The sequence below is a fragment of the Papio anubis genome, chromosome 17, assembly GCF_008728515.1.
Source record: "Papio anubis isolate 15944 chromosome 17, Panubis1.0, whole genome shotgun sequence".
In the NCBI taxonomy this organism is placed as follows: domain Eukaryota; kingdom Metazoa; phylum Chordata; class Mammalia; order Primates; family Cercopithecidae; genus Papio; species Papio anubis.
The window spans coordinates 30358127-30373329 of NC_044992.1; the positions used below are offsets into that span (position 1 = coordinate 30358127).

The 15203-nt window shown below is 48.2% G+C and overlaps 1 protein-coding gene across 1 annotated transcript in view; it reads left to right on the forward strand.

The window, feature by feature from the left end:
- Nucleotides 1–15203, forward strand: part of MYO19 (myosin XIX) — a 42783-nt gene that overhangs the window by 14865 nt on the left and 12715 nt on the right. The window contains 10 exon segments of the mRNA XM_031657484.1: nucleotides 6255–6387; nucleotides 7066–7135; nucleotides 7700–7802; nucleotides 8523–8619; nucleotides 8759–8835; nucleotides 11110–11200; nucleotides 11647–11818; nucleotides 13424–13497; nucleotides 14624–14745; nucleotides 15036–15149. Coding sequence (XP_031513344.1) covers nucleotides 6255–6387; nucleotides 7066–7135; nucleotides 7700–7802; nucleotides 8523–8619; nucleotides 8759–8835; nucleotides 11110–11200; nucleotides 11647–11818; nucleotides 13424–13497; nucleotides 14624–14745; nucleotides 15036–15149 — 1053 coding nt within the window.

The window sequence follows — 15203 nt, forward strand, 5'->3', positions numbered from 1 at the left end:
GCTTATCAACAAACTAGACATGCAAAAGAATGCATTAGTGAACTTGACAGTTGGTGAATAGAAATTATCCAAATTGAAAAACAAAGAGAAAATTGCATCCAAGAACTGTAGTACAATATCAAATGATCTGCCATATAATTGACCCTTGAACAATGCAGAGGTTAGGGGCACCAACTCACCACGCAGTTGAAAAATCTGCATATAGTTTAACTGCTGATTAACTACTGTTGACTGGAAACCTTACAAATAACATAACAGTCAGTACGTATTTTGTATGTTATATGTCTTATATACTGCATTCTTACAATAAAATAAGCTAGAGAAGTGAAATTAAGAAAGTCATAAGGAAGAAATACATTTACCACATAAATGAAAGTGGATCCTCATAAAGGTGTTCATCACCGTCATCTTCACTTTGAGTAGGCTGAGGAGGAAGAGGACAGTCTTGCTTGGTCTTGCTGTCTCAGAGGTGGCAGAGGTAGTGGAAGTATAATAGAAGGGGAGGCAGGAGAGATTTATTGAAAAAAGGCCATGTATAAATGGACCCATGCAGTTCAGACACGTGTTGTGTTGTTCAAGGGTCAACTGTACTTGTAATTGGTGTCCTAGGAGTAGAGAGGACATAGGTCAAAAGTAATATTTTTACAAAACTAACCAAAAATGCAAGCACAGATCCAAGAAGCTCAAAAAATACCAAGTAGAATGAATACAAAGAAAACACATTTAGGCACATTATGGTCAAAGTGCTGAAAACTAAATATAAGAAAAAAATCTTAAGGACCGGGTGCAGTGGCTCATGCCTGTAATCCGAGTACTTTGGGAGGCTGAGGCAGGTGGATCATTTGAGGTCAGGAGTTTGAGACCAGTCTGCGCAACATGGTGAAATCCCATCTCTATTAAAAATACAAAAAATTAGCCGGGCATGGTGGTAGGTGCTTGTAATCCCAGCTACTTGGGAGCTGAAGCAGGAGAATTGCTTGAACCCAGGAGGAGGAAGTTGTAGTGAGCCAAGATCGTGCCATTGTACTCCAGCTTGGGTGACAGAGTGAAACTCTGTCACAAAAAAAAGGAAAAAAAAAAAATCTTAAAGGAAGCCAGGAAAATAAATATTACATAAAAAGGAACAAAGATAAGAATGACAATAGGAATCTTGACAAAAACTGCAAAGCCCGCAGATAATAGTGACACCTTTAGAGTGCTAAAAGAAAAAGAAAAATCTGTCAACCTAGAATTCTCTTGCAAAAGTATTTTTCAACAATGAAAGTGAAATAAAGACTTTTTCAGACAAATAGAAGTTGAAGGAATTCATTGTGTGCAGACCTGCACTGCAAGAAATGATAAAGGAAATTCTTTAGTCCAAAATAATATGAAAACCAGATAAATATTTGCATCTACACAAAGGGGTACGTTTTAGCATCACAGATGTAAAATCTTTTATTTTTTTGTCTTTTTAGAAGATAATCACTCTAAGGCAAAAATGGTAACAATGCTTATATGATAAAATGGAATCATTAAAATGCTGAATTTAATCGGAGGCAATAAAAGAAAAAAGGGAACTAAGATCACATGGAACAATTTAAAGAACAAGATGGTAGATTGAAACCCAGGCATAGGCCGGGCGCGGTGGCTCACGCCTGTAATCCCAGCACTTTGGGAGGCCGAGGTGGGCGGATCACAAGGTCAGGAGATCGAGACCACGGTGAAACCCCGTCTCTACTAAAAATACAAAAAATTAGCCGGGCTCAGTGGCGGGCGCCTGTAGTCCCAGCTACTTGGGAGGCTGAGGCAGGAGAATGGCAGGAACCCGGCAGGCGGAGCTTGCAGTGAGCCGAGATCACGCCACTGCCCTCCAGCCAGGGGGACAGAGCGAGACTCCGTCTCAAAAATAAATAAATAAAAAATAAACCCAGGCATAGTGACAATTATGATAAATATAAGTGGTCTACTTGTGGATAAGTTCAAACTAAATGGATGGAAAGAAATACAACATCCTAACACACATAAAGGAAAGCTGAAGTGGTTACATTAATATGGAACAAAGATTTTAGAACAAGCAATATTACTAAGGATAAGATGAGACATTTCATAATGATAAATTCATCAAGAAAACAGTTCTAAACAGGTGTGTACCTAATTACAGTTTGAAAATACATGAAGTAAAATCTGCTATCATTGAAAGGAAAAATACGTAAAATCAAAACTACATTTTGAGGCCAGGCACAATGGTTCACGCCTGTAATCCCAGCACTTTGGGAGGCCAAGGCTGATGGTTTGCTTAAGTTTTAGACCAGCCTGGTAAATGTGGGGAAAACCCATCTCTACAAAAAAATACAAAAATTAGCCAAGCATGGTGGCTTGTGCCTATAGTCCCAGTTTACTCACACAGGGCAAGAGAGACTCCGTCAAAAAAAAAAAAAAAAAAAGATTAAAACGACATAAGCTATGTTCCTTGACCTGAATAGAATTGAACTAGAAATAAATAACAAAGACACCTAGAAAGTCCTAAAACATTGGGAAATTAAACAACACACTTCTAAATATCCTATGGGTCAAAGATAAAATCACAATGATACTATAAAGAAAAAAAAAAGTGTGTGTGTGTGTATATATATCTATATATATATCTATATATATGTCTCACTATGCCTGGGTTTACCATCTTGTTATTTTTTATTTTTAATTTTTTAATTTTTTTAATTTTTTATTTTTTTGAGACAAGAGTCTCGCTCTGTCCCCCAGGCCGGAGTGCAGTGGCGTGATCTCGGCTGACCGCAAGCTCCACCTCCCAGGTTCATGCCGTTCTCCTGCCTCAGCCTCCCGACTAGCTGGGACTGCTAGCCTGCCACCACGCCTGGCTGATTTTTGTATTTTTAGTAGAGACGGGGTTTCATCGTGTTAGCCAGGATGGTCTCTATCTCCTGACGTCGTGATCCGCCTGCCTCGGTCTCCCAAAGTGCTGGGATTACAGGCGTGAGCCACGCGCCCGGCCCATCTTGTTATTTTTTAAATTGTTCCATGTGATCTTAGTTCCTTTTTATTTATTGCCTTTGATTAAATTCAGCATTTTAATGATGCCATGCCATCATATAAACATTGTTACCATTTTTGCCTTACAGTGATTATCTTCTAAAGAGACAGAGACAGATATATATATATATATATTTTTTTTTTTTTTTTTCCTGAGATGGAATTTCACTCTGGCCCAGGCTAGAGTGCGGTGGTGTGATCTCAGCTCACTGCAACCTCTGCCTCCTGGGTTCAAGTGATTCTCCTGCCTCAGTCTTCCGAGTATCTGGGATTACAGGTGCCTGCCACCACACCTAGCTAATTTTTGTATTTTTAGTAGAAAGACTGTATTTTTAGTAGAGACGTTATAGTTTCATTGTGGTGGCCAGGCTGGTCTCAAACTCCTGGCCTCAAGTGATCTGCCGCCTCGGCCTCCCAAATTGCTGGAATTGCAGGCGTGAGCTACTGCATCCAGCCTTTTCTGTAATTTCATTACCAAGTCGATATTAGAAAATATTTTGAACTAATAAAGCACAACATCTTCATTACCTTTTTTTTTTTTTTTTTGACACAGTTTCACTATTGTTGCCTAGGCTGGAGTGCAATGGCGCGAGCTCAGCTTACTGCAACCTCCGTCTCCCAGGTTCAAGCAATTCTCCTGCGTCAGTCTCCCTAGTAGCTGGAATTACAGGTGATACCATGACACCCAGCTAATTTTTGTATTATTAGTAGAGACAGGGTTTCACCATGTTTGTCAAAGCTGGTTTTGAACTCCTGACCTCAGCCTCCCAAAGTGCTGGGATTACAGGCGTGAGCCATTGCACCTGGCCTCATTATCTTATTTAACCTTAATTACCTCCCAAAGACCCCATCTCCAAATGCAGTCACATTGGGAGTGAGGGCTTCAAAATATGAATTTGAGGGGAACACAGTTCAGTCTGTGGCACACCTTAACAAGCTAGAGGAGAACAAAATAAACTCAAAGTATGCAGAAGAAGGGAAAAAGTGAAGATGAATGAAATAGAAAAAAATTTAATGAAATAAAAGACTTTTCTCTGAAAAGATGAATAAAATGATAACTCTCCCTGGGTGCAGTGGCTCACACCTGTAATCCCAACTTTGGGAGGCCAAGGTGGGTGGATCACCTGAAGTCAGAAGTTAGAGACCAGCCTGACCAACATGGTGAAAGCCTGTCTCTACTAAAAATACAAAAATTAGCTGGGTGTGGTCATGAGCGCCTGTAATCCCAGCTCCTCAGGAGGCTGAGGCAGGAGGATCACTTGAACCCAGGAGGGAGAGGTTGCAGTGAGCTGAGATCATGCCACTGCACTCCAGCCTGGGCAACAGAGCAAGACTTTGTCTCAAAAAGAAAAAAAAAAAATGGTAACTCTCCAGTCAGACTTATAAAAATTATGAGAAAAAAGATGTAAATCAGCTATATCAGGAATGAAAGAGTAGACATCACTACAGATCTTACAGTAATATTTTGAATAACTTTATGTCAATAAATTACACGATTTAGATGAAATGGAGAAATAGTTTGAAAAACAGAAAATGCTGAAGATCACACAAGAAGAAAAAGAACCTGAATAGCCCCTATTTCTGAAAGAAATTGAAGTCATAGTTAAAAGCCTTCCCACAGAGAAAACTCTTGGCCCTGGTGGCTTCACTTGTGAATTCTACCAAACATTTAAGGAAGAAATGTTACCAGTTCTACATAAATTCTTTCAGAAGATAGAAACATCTCTGATCCCAAAGAAAAATCTAAAGAATCTGCAAAGTAAGTTGCCACCTTACTACAACTTAAAAGTTGTAGAGCATTTAGTGAGGTGATAGGATACAAGGTCAATATGTAAAGATTAAGTGTATTTCTATGTTCTAGCCACAAACAATTAGAAGTTAAAATGAAAGTATACCTCACTTCAGCTGATTAAGAACAAAAGAGTATGAATTTTTTTTTTTTTTGAGACGGAGTCTCGCTCTGTCGCCCAGGCTGGAGTGCATTGGCGTGATCTCCGCTCACCGCAGGCTCCGCCTCCCGGGCTCACGCCATTCTCCTGCCTCAGCCTACAGGCGCCTGCCACCACGCCCGGCTAATTTTTTTGTATTTTTAGTAGAGACGGGGTTTCACCATGTTAACCAAGATGGTCTCGATCTCCTGACCTCGTGATCCACCCGCCTCGGCCTCCCAAAGTGCTGGGATTACAGGCGTGAGCCACCGTGCCCGGCCGAGAGTATGAATTTTAAAATTAGAATACTTGGAGCCAGGTGCAGTGGCTCACGCCTGTAATCCCAACACTTTGGGAGGCTGAGGTGGGCGAATTACGAGGTCAGGAGCTCGAGACCAGCCTGACCAACATGGTGAAACCCCGTCTCTACTAAAGATACAAAAAATTAGCCAGGTGTGGTGGCGCGTACCTGTAATCCCAGCTGCTCAGGAGGCTGAGGCAGGAGAATCACTTGAACTCAGGAGGCAGAGGTTACAGTAAGCTGAGATTGTGCCATTGCACTCCAGCCTGGGAGACAGGCCAAGACTCTGTCTCAAAAAAAAAAAAAAAATTAGACTGCTTGGTTATAAATTGGAGCCCTGTCATTGAGTAGATGCATGATCTTTAATAAATTTTTAAATTTCTATGCTTTGGTTTCATCATTTTATAAACAATTGTATAGTCACACCTTTGCAGAGTTTGCAAAAAAACGTACACAGAAAGCCTCGATAGCTCAGTGTCTGTCACAGAGCTGGGAGAAACAGATGTATACCACCATTTTACAAACACAGGTAGAGGAAGTGCTTTGCCCGAGGCCAGGGTTGAATTCTGCCTTCACCCATTTTGTCAGCAACACACTGGTGGAGAAGAAAGCCCTGGTGGCCGGGCGCGGTGGCTCAAGCCTGTAATCCCAGCACTTTGGGAGGCCGAGACGGGTGGATCACGAGGTCAGGAGATTGAGACCATCCTGGCTAACACGGTGAAACCCTGTCTCTACTAAAAATACAAAAAGCTAGCCGGGCGTGGTGGTGGCGCCTGTAGTCCCAGCTATTTGGGAGGCTGAGGCAGGAGAATGGCGGGAACCCGGGAGGCGGAGCTTGCAGTGAACTGAGATCCGGTCACTGCACTCCAGCCTGGGCGACAGAGCAAGACTCCGTCTCAAAAAAAAAAAAAAAAAGCTCTGGTGGGCACTGTTTTCAGGCAGGCTCAGAAGTGGGCAGGAACATAGATACAGGTCCCACAGGGCTGTTTCTGCCACAGACATGGACGTCTCGCTGCCTAATGAAGTTCTATGCTGTGGTGGCCGCCTCACCCGCATCTTGGGAGACCCACAAGATTGCAGAGAGGATAGAACAGAGGATCCTGAACTCCAACCCTGTCATGGAGGCTTTTGGTGAGCTCAGGCTCCTTTGCACAGTATCTCAGTCCCATTTCCTCTGGGGTTTTCCGCCTTCCAGGGAGAGGGGCAGTGCTTTGAGATCCTCTCTTGGGTGGGGTTGGAGGATGAGTGTATCCTTCACTGCCTCAGATCCCCAGCCTACTCCCTGGTACTCCTCGGCATCATTCTAGCAGAGGTGATGTCATTCAGTCCTCTTCCTCGCTCCAGCCTAGGCACACATAACAGTCGTGCTGGAGAAGACCTGGTGGCTTAGCTCGTCCAAATTCTATCTTTCTATCCAGTTTCCTCATGGTTCAAAGAAGGGCACTTGTCATGGGATACAAGGCGATTAGTGTTTGTGTTGGCACTGGAACCCAGATTGCCTTCCTATCTAAAGTCAATAGTGACAGCTGATTTGTTTTTGACCTTTCCCTTCGATGAAGACAGTCCCTGACTGCCTAGGCGTGCTCATTCCAATTTCTTGCCAGGAAGTTCTTCTGACTCCCCTGACTCCCACTTGCTAAAGCATGAGAGCCCATTTTCTAGTGCTGTCCCCTATGACATGAAAACCAACAAAGGGGCCTTTAGGTGACTTGAGCACAGGAACATGACCTCCAGAGACCTGCAGCCACTTTGGCTTATGAGGACTCTGCAAACCCAGGGGAGTGAAATAAACATTGGTATGATCTGTAGGGAATGCATGTACACTGAGGAATAACAACAGCAGTCGCTTTGGAAAGTTCATCCAGCTCCAGCTGAACAGGTAATAGCTGCTGTCGCCCTGGCTAGTGGGAGGATGGGATTGAGGCGGTTGAAAGTGGCTGGGGTGGTATCTGGCCTGGGCCACCCATATGGGCAAAAACCCTGCTCCTCAAGGTGATTGCCCTTTACCTCAGGTGTGAGCTCTGAGGGTGATCTTTGCACCTGGAGAACTATAGCTCCTTTCCCTCTGGGATACCCTGGGGCAGTGCGCTTATTCAGGCCTGGGTCCCTCCTGGCTTCTACTCTTGCTCAGAGACTTCTAGCTAAATTGCCACCTCTTTGGACCATATCCCTGAGCTTGAAGCTGGGACTTCGACTCCTGTCTTGGGGTAGAGCAAAGTGATGTGCAGAGACCTTGGCCCTGCCAACCTGAGCTCGATGCAGGGGAATATTCCAGGACACCCAAGGACATTCTGAGTGGTCCCCACCCCTCAATACCCATTGGCTAAGTGGAAGAGCTTGGAGGGGATTTGCCAGGTGGCAGGCAATCTGGCACACCCAAATTGCCAGACATGGCTATGGAATAAATGGGCAACTAACGAGCTCTGGCCTGTGTGTGCCCCAGGGCTCAGCAGATGACTGGAGCCGCAGTCCAGACCTACCTCCTAGAGAAAACTCGAGTGGCCTGCCAGGCTTCCAGTGAGAGGAACTTCCACATCTTCTATCAGGTTTGTGCAAAGTGGAGCCCACAGCCCCCCAGATGCAGGGCAGGGATGGGTCCGTGTCTTTCAACCCCCCAGCCCCCAGAATGCTCCATGCCTAGCTCCTTCACCTAGCTTTTGATGGAGCCACCACTTTCTTCTGCAGACTTGATGTGCAACACTTCTGCCTCACACTGTGCCTTGACTCCCAGCACAGTTGTGGCCTGGGGGCATGTTTTACCTCTCCATCAGACCAGAAGGTCCTTGAGGCTGGGACTGTATCTCTAGGGTGGAAGCTGTGTCACCCTTATCATTCTAAGGGCTCTCCTATAACGGCATCTGTCTCTAACAGAATAAGGGCTTCCCTAGAGTTGTGCCTTTTCCATCAGACTGGGAGTCCTGCAAGGCATGGATAAGATGTCTCCCTTACTCTCAGAATCGGAGCATGCTTAGGTGATAAGTATGCCTCCCGAGTCAAGACAAGGGGCTCCCTGGGCAGGAGGTGTCCTTTCTTCATCAGACTGCAGGTTTCCCCATAGCAGGGTTCTTTTGCATCAGGTTGGAGACATCCAGGACTATGTTGACGGCATCTTTTGCCCCTGTACCTGCCCTGGGCTCTCTGCAGGGACCTCTGAGCCTTGTGATGTTGCTACCATCTCTCACTCCTCTTATCCCAATCCCATGCTTATGCAGGTCTGGGCTTTTCTCAGACCCTCTACCCAGCCTCCCACCTACCCTTCTCCACAGATTTGCAAAGGAGCCAGTGAGGACGAGAGGCTCCAGTGGCACCTCCCTGAGGGAGTTGCCTTCTCCTGGCTGCCCAACCCAGAGAGGAGCTTAGAAGGTAAGGGGAGCCCCATCCAGCACCTTGCGCTGGCCCAGCATCACGCACCCACTCTGTACAGAGCCTGCCTCCCTCACATCTTGCTGCTGCTGCTGACCTCTGGCCCTGACAGTGGGCTGTGACTTGGATTCTTTTTCAGAGGATTGTTTTGAGGTGACCAGAGAGGCCATGCTGCATTTGGGCATTGACACCCCTACCCAGAACAACATCTTTAAGGTCAGAAGAAAAGCCGCGCCATTTGTGTTTGGGAGAGATGATGGGCAGCCCCTTTCATAGAGCCCTTCCCTGGACTTGGAGTTGGTCTTTCCCTGAGCATCTAGGACTTTGGGCCCCTCTGTGCTACCTCCAAGGAATCAGCCACCTCTCTGTTCTGCTGAGGCTGGAGACCAGGTGGTGGGGTGGCCGGGTAATAAGGAACAGTGATGCATACACAGTGCTAAGAGTACAGAATGCAGTAAGTGATCCATGGGGGCAGAGAGCAAGGTCCTGGATCATCAGAAGAGAGAACTAGTGCTACCGCTCACTTGTCTAGTACATTAAAACTTACAAGTCATGTTCACACCTCCCTGCTCACTTAGTTTTTTCAACAGTCCTCTGTGTGTGTTTATTTCCCTTTATGCCTGAGAAAACCAGAGAGGTAAAGTGACGTGCCCAAGGTCAGATACCACTAAGTGGTGATACAGAGTACCGGACATAGTAATTCCAAATTCCCACTCTCTCTGTCTTCCCCCTACCTGTGCCCCATCGTCCTCTGGTACATGAGACTGACCCAAGTGAGCTGGACTCCTCTCAGCCACACTAAGCGGGCCTCCCTTCTGTCTTTGCTGACAGAGCTGACTGCCTCCTCTGATCTTCCTCACCCTCTAGAGCAGCAGGAGGGGATAGATAGGATGGGCTGGCAGTCAAGACAGGGATGCTACTGCAGGGAGGTGGCAATGCAGTGGAAAGTGACCCTTACCTGCAGATGGGAGCTGCTCAGACACTGCCAGGTAAGAGCTTCACAAAAGGACAGCACCTGGGGACAAGCCCAGGATAAGTGGACAACACTGGGAGTCAGAGCAGGAGTGCTTTGGGGGTGGCATGACCCTCTGCTACAGCCCTTCTGCCTGGTGGACATGGCAGTCTTCTGGAGCAAGTTGTGGCCGGAAGACCAGTAGCACACGGAGGAGCCCTGCCTGGGACCATACAGGAATGGTGGGTAGGGTCCCTGTATCAGGTCTGAGGTTGGTTTTTTGTTGTTGTTGTTGTTGTTGTTTTGAAATGGAGTTTCGCTCTTGTTGCCCAGGCTGGAGTGCAGTGGCACAATCTCAGCTCACTGCAACCTCCTCCTCCCAGGTTCAAGTGATTCTCCTACCTCAGCCTCCCAAGTAGCTGGGATTACAGGCATGTGCCACCACACCCAGCTAATCGTGTGTGTGTGTGTGTGTGTGTGTGTGTGTATTTTTAGTAGAGATGGGGGTTCACCATATTGGCCAGGCTGGCCTTTTTTTTTTTTTTTTTTTTTGAGACGGAGTCTCACTCTGTCGACCGGGCTGGAGTGCAGTGGCTGGATCTCAGCTCACTGCAAGCTCCGCCTCCCAGGTTCAGGCCATTCTCCTGCCTCAGCCTCCTGTGTAGCTGGGACTACAGGCGCCCGCCACCTCAGCCAGCTAGATTTTTGTATTTTTTAGTAGAGACGGGGTTTCACTGTGTTAGCCAGGATGGTCTCGATCTCCTGACCTCGTGATCCGCCCGTCTCGGCCTCCCAAAGTGCTGGGATTACAGGCTTGAGCCACCGCGCCCGGCCCAGGCTGGTCTTAAACTTCTGACTTCAAGTGATCCACCTGCTTCAGCCTCCGAAAGTGCTGGGATTATAAGCATGAGCCACTATGCCTAGCTGGGTCTGACGGTTTTGAAGTTGCTGGGCGTTGGCAGCGTGAGGGGAGCTTCTGTCTATAGCCGCTGGGGGCTTGTCTGTCTGGAACGCTGAGTGCAAAGGCAAAGGGCCACCCATCACACACAGACTAAGGTCACAGTTATTCCAGCAGGCTCGGCTCTCAGAAGCCTAGCAGTGGGAAAGGGCTCAAGGAAGCAGAAACAAGCCTCCAGCAGGCACACAGAAGCAGCCCTGCCCCCAGCCACCAGGCTATTCCTAGAGAGCAGGGGTCAGAGAGGTAGAGGGTGGGCAGGCATGGGGGCCCACGGGCTGCCCCAGGAGACATCTGAAGTCAGCCTGGATTCTCATCCCGCCTTTTCCCTCAGGAAGCATGTGTCCTCAGTCTCATCTCTATCACAGGTAGTGGCATAGCACATACCTTACAGGTTGTTGAAAAGATGCAATGAGGCAATGCATGTAACTTGTATACAATTGTGCCTGGCAGAGATGGGCACACTTGGGCCATGATCGGGAGCTGCCCTTCTGCTGTGATTGTACTCAGCAGAACGGCTCTTCCCAGAGTAGGCCCAGCTCACGCCCTCTCCTGCTCCCAACCGTCCTTTTCTTCCCCCCAGGTCCTAGCTGGACTGCTGCACCTTGGCAATATCCAGTTTGCTGCCTCCGAGGATGAAGCCCAGCCCTGCCAGCCAATGGATGATGCCAAGTGTGAGGGGCAAGGGTGTGGGATAGGGCAGGCCCTTTCTGGAAGGTTGCCAGCATTGCTGGGGTTGGGTGCAAGGCCGGATGGTGAAAATTGGAATCTGATGCCCTTGCTTAAGCCACCCACTGTAGGGCCTGGCACTGGATCATTTACTCCTCACCCTGTCTGGTGAAGCAGACAGTATTGTCCCCATCTTAAAGATGAGGAAATGGGTCAGAGGTTTGTAAAGTGATTTGTCCCGTACGCAGCAGCATGACTGGTACATGGAAGTGCTGGGTTTGAGTTCTGACTGCCGCTTATGGAGTCCTTTGGTGAGTCACTTCACTGATCAGAACTTAGGTTTCTTCTGTCCAGCTGGGCAAGTCATGGTCCCGCTGTGATGACTTCACAGTGCCTCATGAAGAGGACTGGATGGAGAGTGATTTGCCTAAAGAGGATTCGCCCCTCCCAGGCTCTGTCAGGACGGCATCGTTGCTGCTGGGGCTCCCGGAGGACGTGCTGCTGGAGACGATGCAGATTAGAACCATCAGGGCAGGAAGGCAGCAGCAGGTGTTCCGGAAGCCCTGCCCCCGAGCCGAGTGTGACACCCGCAGAGACTGCCTGGCCAAACTAATCTACGCGCGGTGAGCAGTTACTCTGGCCTCTGCCCTCCCAACAGGTGCTCTTCCTGTCCGGGGGTTGGGCCAGACAACATCAGGCAATAGACACAGGCCCAGGGTGGGGGATAAGACAGACTGGTTCCTCTCCCTGCTCCTCAAACCCCTGGACACAGCAGGGCACGGCTCCCAGGTATTCCCCAAGCAGCGCCTGTGGCCTCTTTCTGAGTGGGAAAGTTGCTACATTCCTGACCAGGATTCAGCTCATTATTAAAGTTCAGGAGCCTGCTTTAGCCTCAGCAAGGTGAAGAAAGCCTCAACTCTCTGCTGGCAAAGCAGGCCCCAAAGGTGATCTAGAACTTTCGCAGTTCCATCTTCAGATCCTTGGATGAATGGGCCTCTCTGTCTCTCCCTGTGCCCTTGTACATCACCTAGGAGTTTGATAGATTGTGGTAAAGCCAGAAGCTCATCCCACAGCCTGTAGCATAGTGGTGGAGGTGGGGTCCTGCCCTTTTCTGGTAGGTTACATGGGTACCTCCACCCTCTGGCCATGTGGTTAAGGATAATTTCTCACTTTGAGTTCTGAGATTCTTCAGCAGGCCTTCTAAGGGCTTCAGGGGCCTATAATCCTCTGAGATGAGCCAGAATGGGTATATGTGTGTGCATATGCACATGAGACCTTGGGCACCTTTCTGAGGAGAGGGTCCCCTGCTTTCATAAATGCCACAAAGAGCCAAGAGCCTGAGAAGCTCTGCTGGGGGAACAAGATCGTCTGAGTTGAAAATGGCCCAGGGCACCTGGGGCCAGATTAAATCCATTTCAGCAAGAGACTAGTTACCACTGCCTCAAAGCTAATTTCAGGTCACAATTTGAGGTCAAAGACTTTTAAAGCCTTTGCCTACAAGTCACTACAAGATGAGCAGATAAAGTGTGATGAACACAGATAGAATGAGCTTCTGACCACAAGACGTTTGCACAGCCCCTGTTGCAAAAAGAGCCAGTTTATTTACTGAAGTGAAAAAAGTTGCAGAGCAATTACTTTAAGTAAAATTGTGAGGAAGAAACCCCTGTATAGTGTTGTACGTGTCAGCATCTTGTGTGGTAGCCTCATCTTCTCTGGGCTGGGGCCGGTTCTAGAGTGGAGGATGCCATTGTTGACCTCAGGACTGGGGGCCCACTTGTGCGGAACTGCATCGGGGGCTATGGTGGGGCCTTGAGCTCTGGGCTCCACAGGTAGAGTTTTGCAGGGGTGTTCAATGAACTCAGTTATTTACAAACCACACCCAGGCCCATCTGCCCCTTCCCAAGACACTAACTGGGTCTCGAACCATGTGACTGATATAGACCCATTCCCTGCCCAGCCTAGGAGTTGAGCTTGTCCTGTGCTCAATCTTCCCAGAAGGACATGCCAGGTTTGTGTGTACCTGGGAACATGCATGCCCATAGCCTTCATCTGTAGTAGGTCAAGACGTGATGGGCTGGAAGCAAGAGGAGAAGATTTGGCCTCTGACCTGTCAGGCTCAGAATATAAGGGCCCTCCAGGTTGTAGCACCCTGACTGGGGGAGCAATTTTACCACCCCTTGACTCAGCCAGACCCTCTCTCACCAGAGTCCACTCTCTTCCCCCAACAGGCTGTTTGACTGGCTGGTATCAGTGATCAACAGCAGCATCTGTGCAGACACCGACTCATGGACCACTTTCATAGGTAGCAAGGGCTCACTGTGCTGGGAGCACTCCAGAAAAAGAGCAATAAAGCTCTGGATGGAGAGGCAGGAGCGCTGGGTCCACTGTGTGACTCTGGGCAGCTCCTTTCCCTTTTTTGTACCCGTGTCTCCTCTTGCATCTGCCTGTCAGCATAGGGCAAGATCTCTGCTCTCCTGCACCTGCATCTGAGCAGTCCATAACTCTCCAGACAGGCTCAACAGTGCCTTATCTGAAAGAGCCCTTTTTCTCCCCAGAGACCCAGCTCTAATTGCAGGAGAGTAGTGGGGGATGGAGGAAAGAGCTGAATTAGAGGGACTTTGGAGGCTGGCACAGTGGCTCACATCTGTAATCCCAACATTTTGGGAGGCCAAAGCAGGAGGATCACTGGAGGCCAGAAGTTGGAGACCAGCCTGGGCAATATAGCAAGACCCCATCTCAGAAGAATTAGCCAGGCATGGTGCTACATGCTTGTAGTCCCAGCTACTCAGGAGACCGAGGTGGGAGGATCACTTTAGCCTAAGAGTTTAAGGCTTCTGTGAGCTGTGATGACACCACTGCACTCCAGCCTGGGCAACAGAGCAAGACCCTATCTCAGGGGAAAAAAAAAGAAGGGACTTAGAGGACATGACTGAGGGAGGTCAACACGGTTATAACTCTAGGTGGGACAGTCAGTTATAGGACGAAATAAAGCTTAAAGGTACCAGTGCAGTTTGCTCATGGAATGGTGGAATTCTAGGCACCAAATTGGCTGGTGAGACCAATGCCCTCCAAACTAGATTTAACACAAAATGTTGCCTGGAACCTGGTTTCCTCACAGGAGGTGCCTATCAGAACCAGAAAATTCAGACTCAAAAATGGGCCCAATGCTCTGGGCTGTCTTCACACTTCATTTGGGTTTCCTGCCTGCTCTGAGTTCTACAGGGGAATGGGGTGGAGATGGGAGCCACCTTGGGTAGAGCATGGGGAAGGTATGTTCTGCCCACCACGGATGTCATGCTCACTCAGCCTCATGCCCAGGCTGCCAAGTATAAGGCATTGGCAGGGGCCCAGGCACCCTGGGTTCCTTGGTCCCCTATCCACCATCTGCTCCTTGCAGTGGCCCCATGGGTTCTCTGCCATCCTCCCAGGCCTGCTGGATGTGTATGGATTTGAGTCATTTCCTGACAACAGTCTGGAACAGTTGTGCATCAACTACGCCAATGAGAAGCTGCAGCAGCACTTTGTGGCTCACTACCTAAGGGCCCAGCAGGTGAGGGATGGGGTGAGCAGGGGGCAGGTCCTTCTTTTGGATCCTCAATCCCTTCCTGACCTTCCAGCCCCAGTCCAGGTTCTGATTAGAAGCCTTTTGTTCCTTCTTATTTTATTTTTAACTGATTAATAATAATTGCACATATGGAGTACAATGTAATGTTTTGATATACTTTTGTTTATTTGATGCTGTTCTGGAATATGCTGTGGTACCGAGGCCAGCCGTGGGTGGCTCCTCAGGACATCAGACCACAGCTGCCTTCTCCCACCCCATCCCACCTTGTTCTTTAGGAGGAATATGCAGTTGAGGGCCTGGAGTGGTCATTTGTCAACTACCAGGACAACCAGGCCTGTTTGGATCTCATTGAGGGGAGCCCCATCAGCATCTGCTCCCTCATAAATGAGGTGGGGAGGTCAGCTAATGAGCCAAGCACCAGAGTTGGCCTTTGGGTTTTCTGG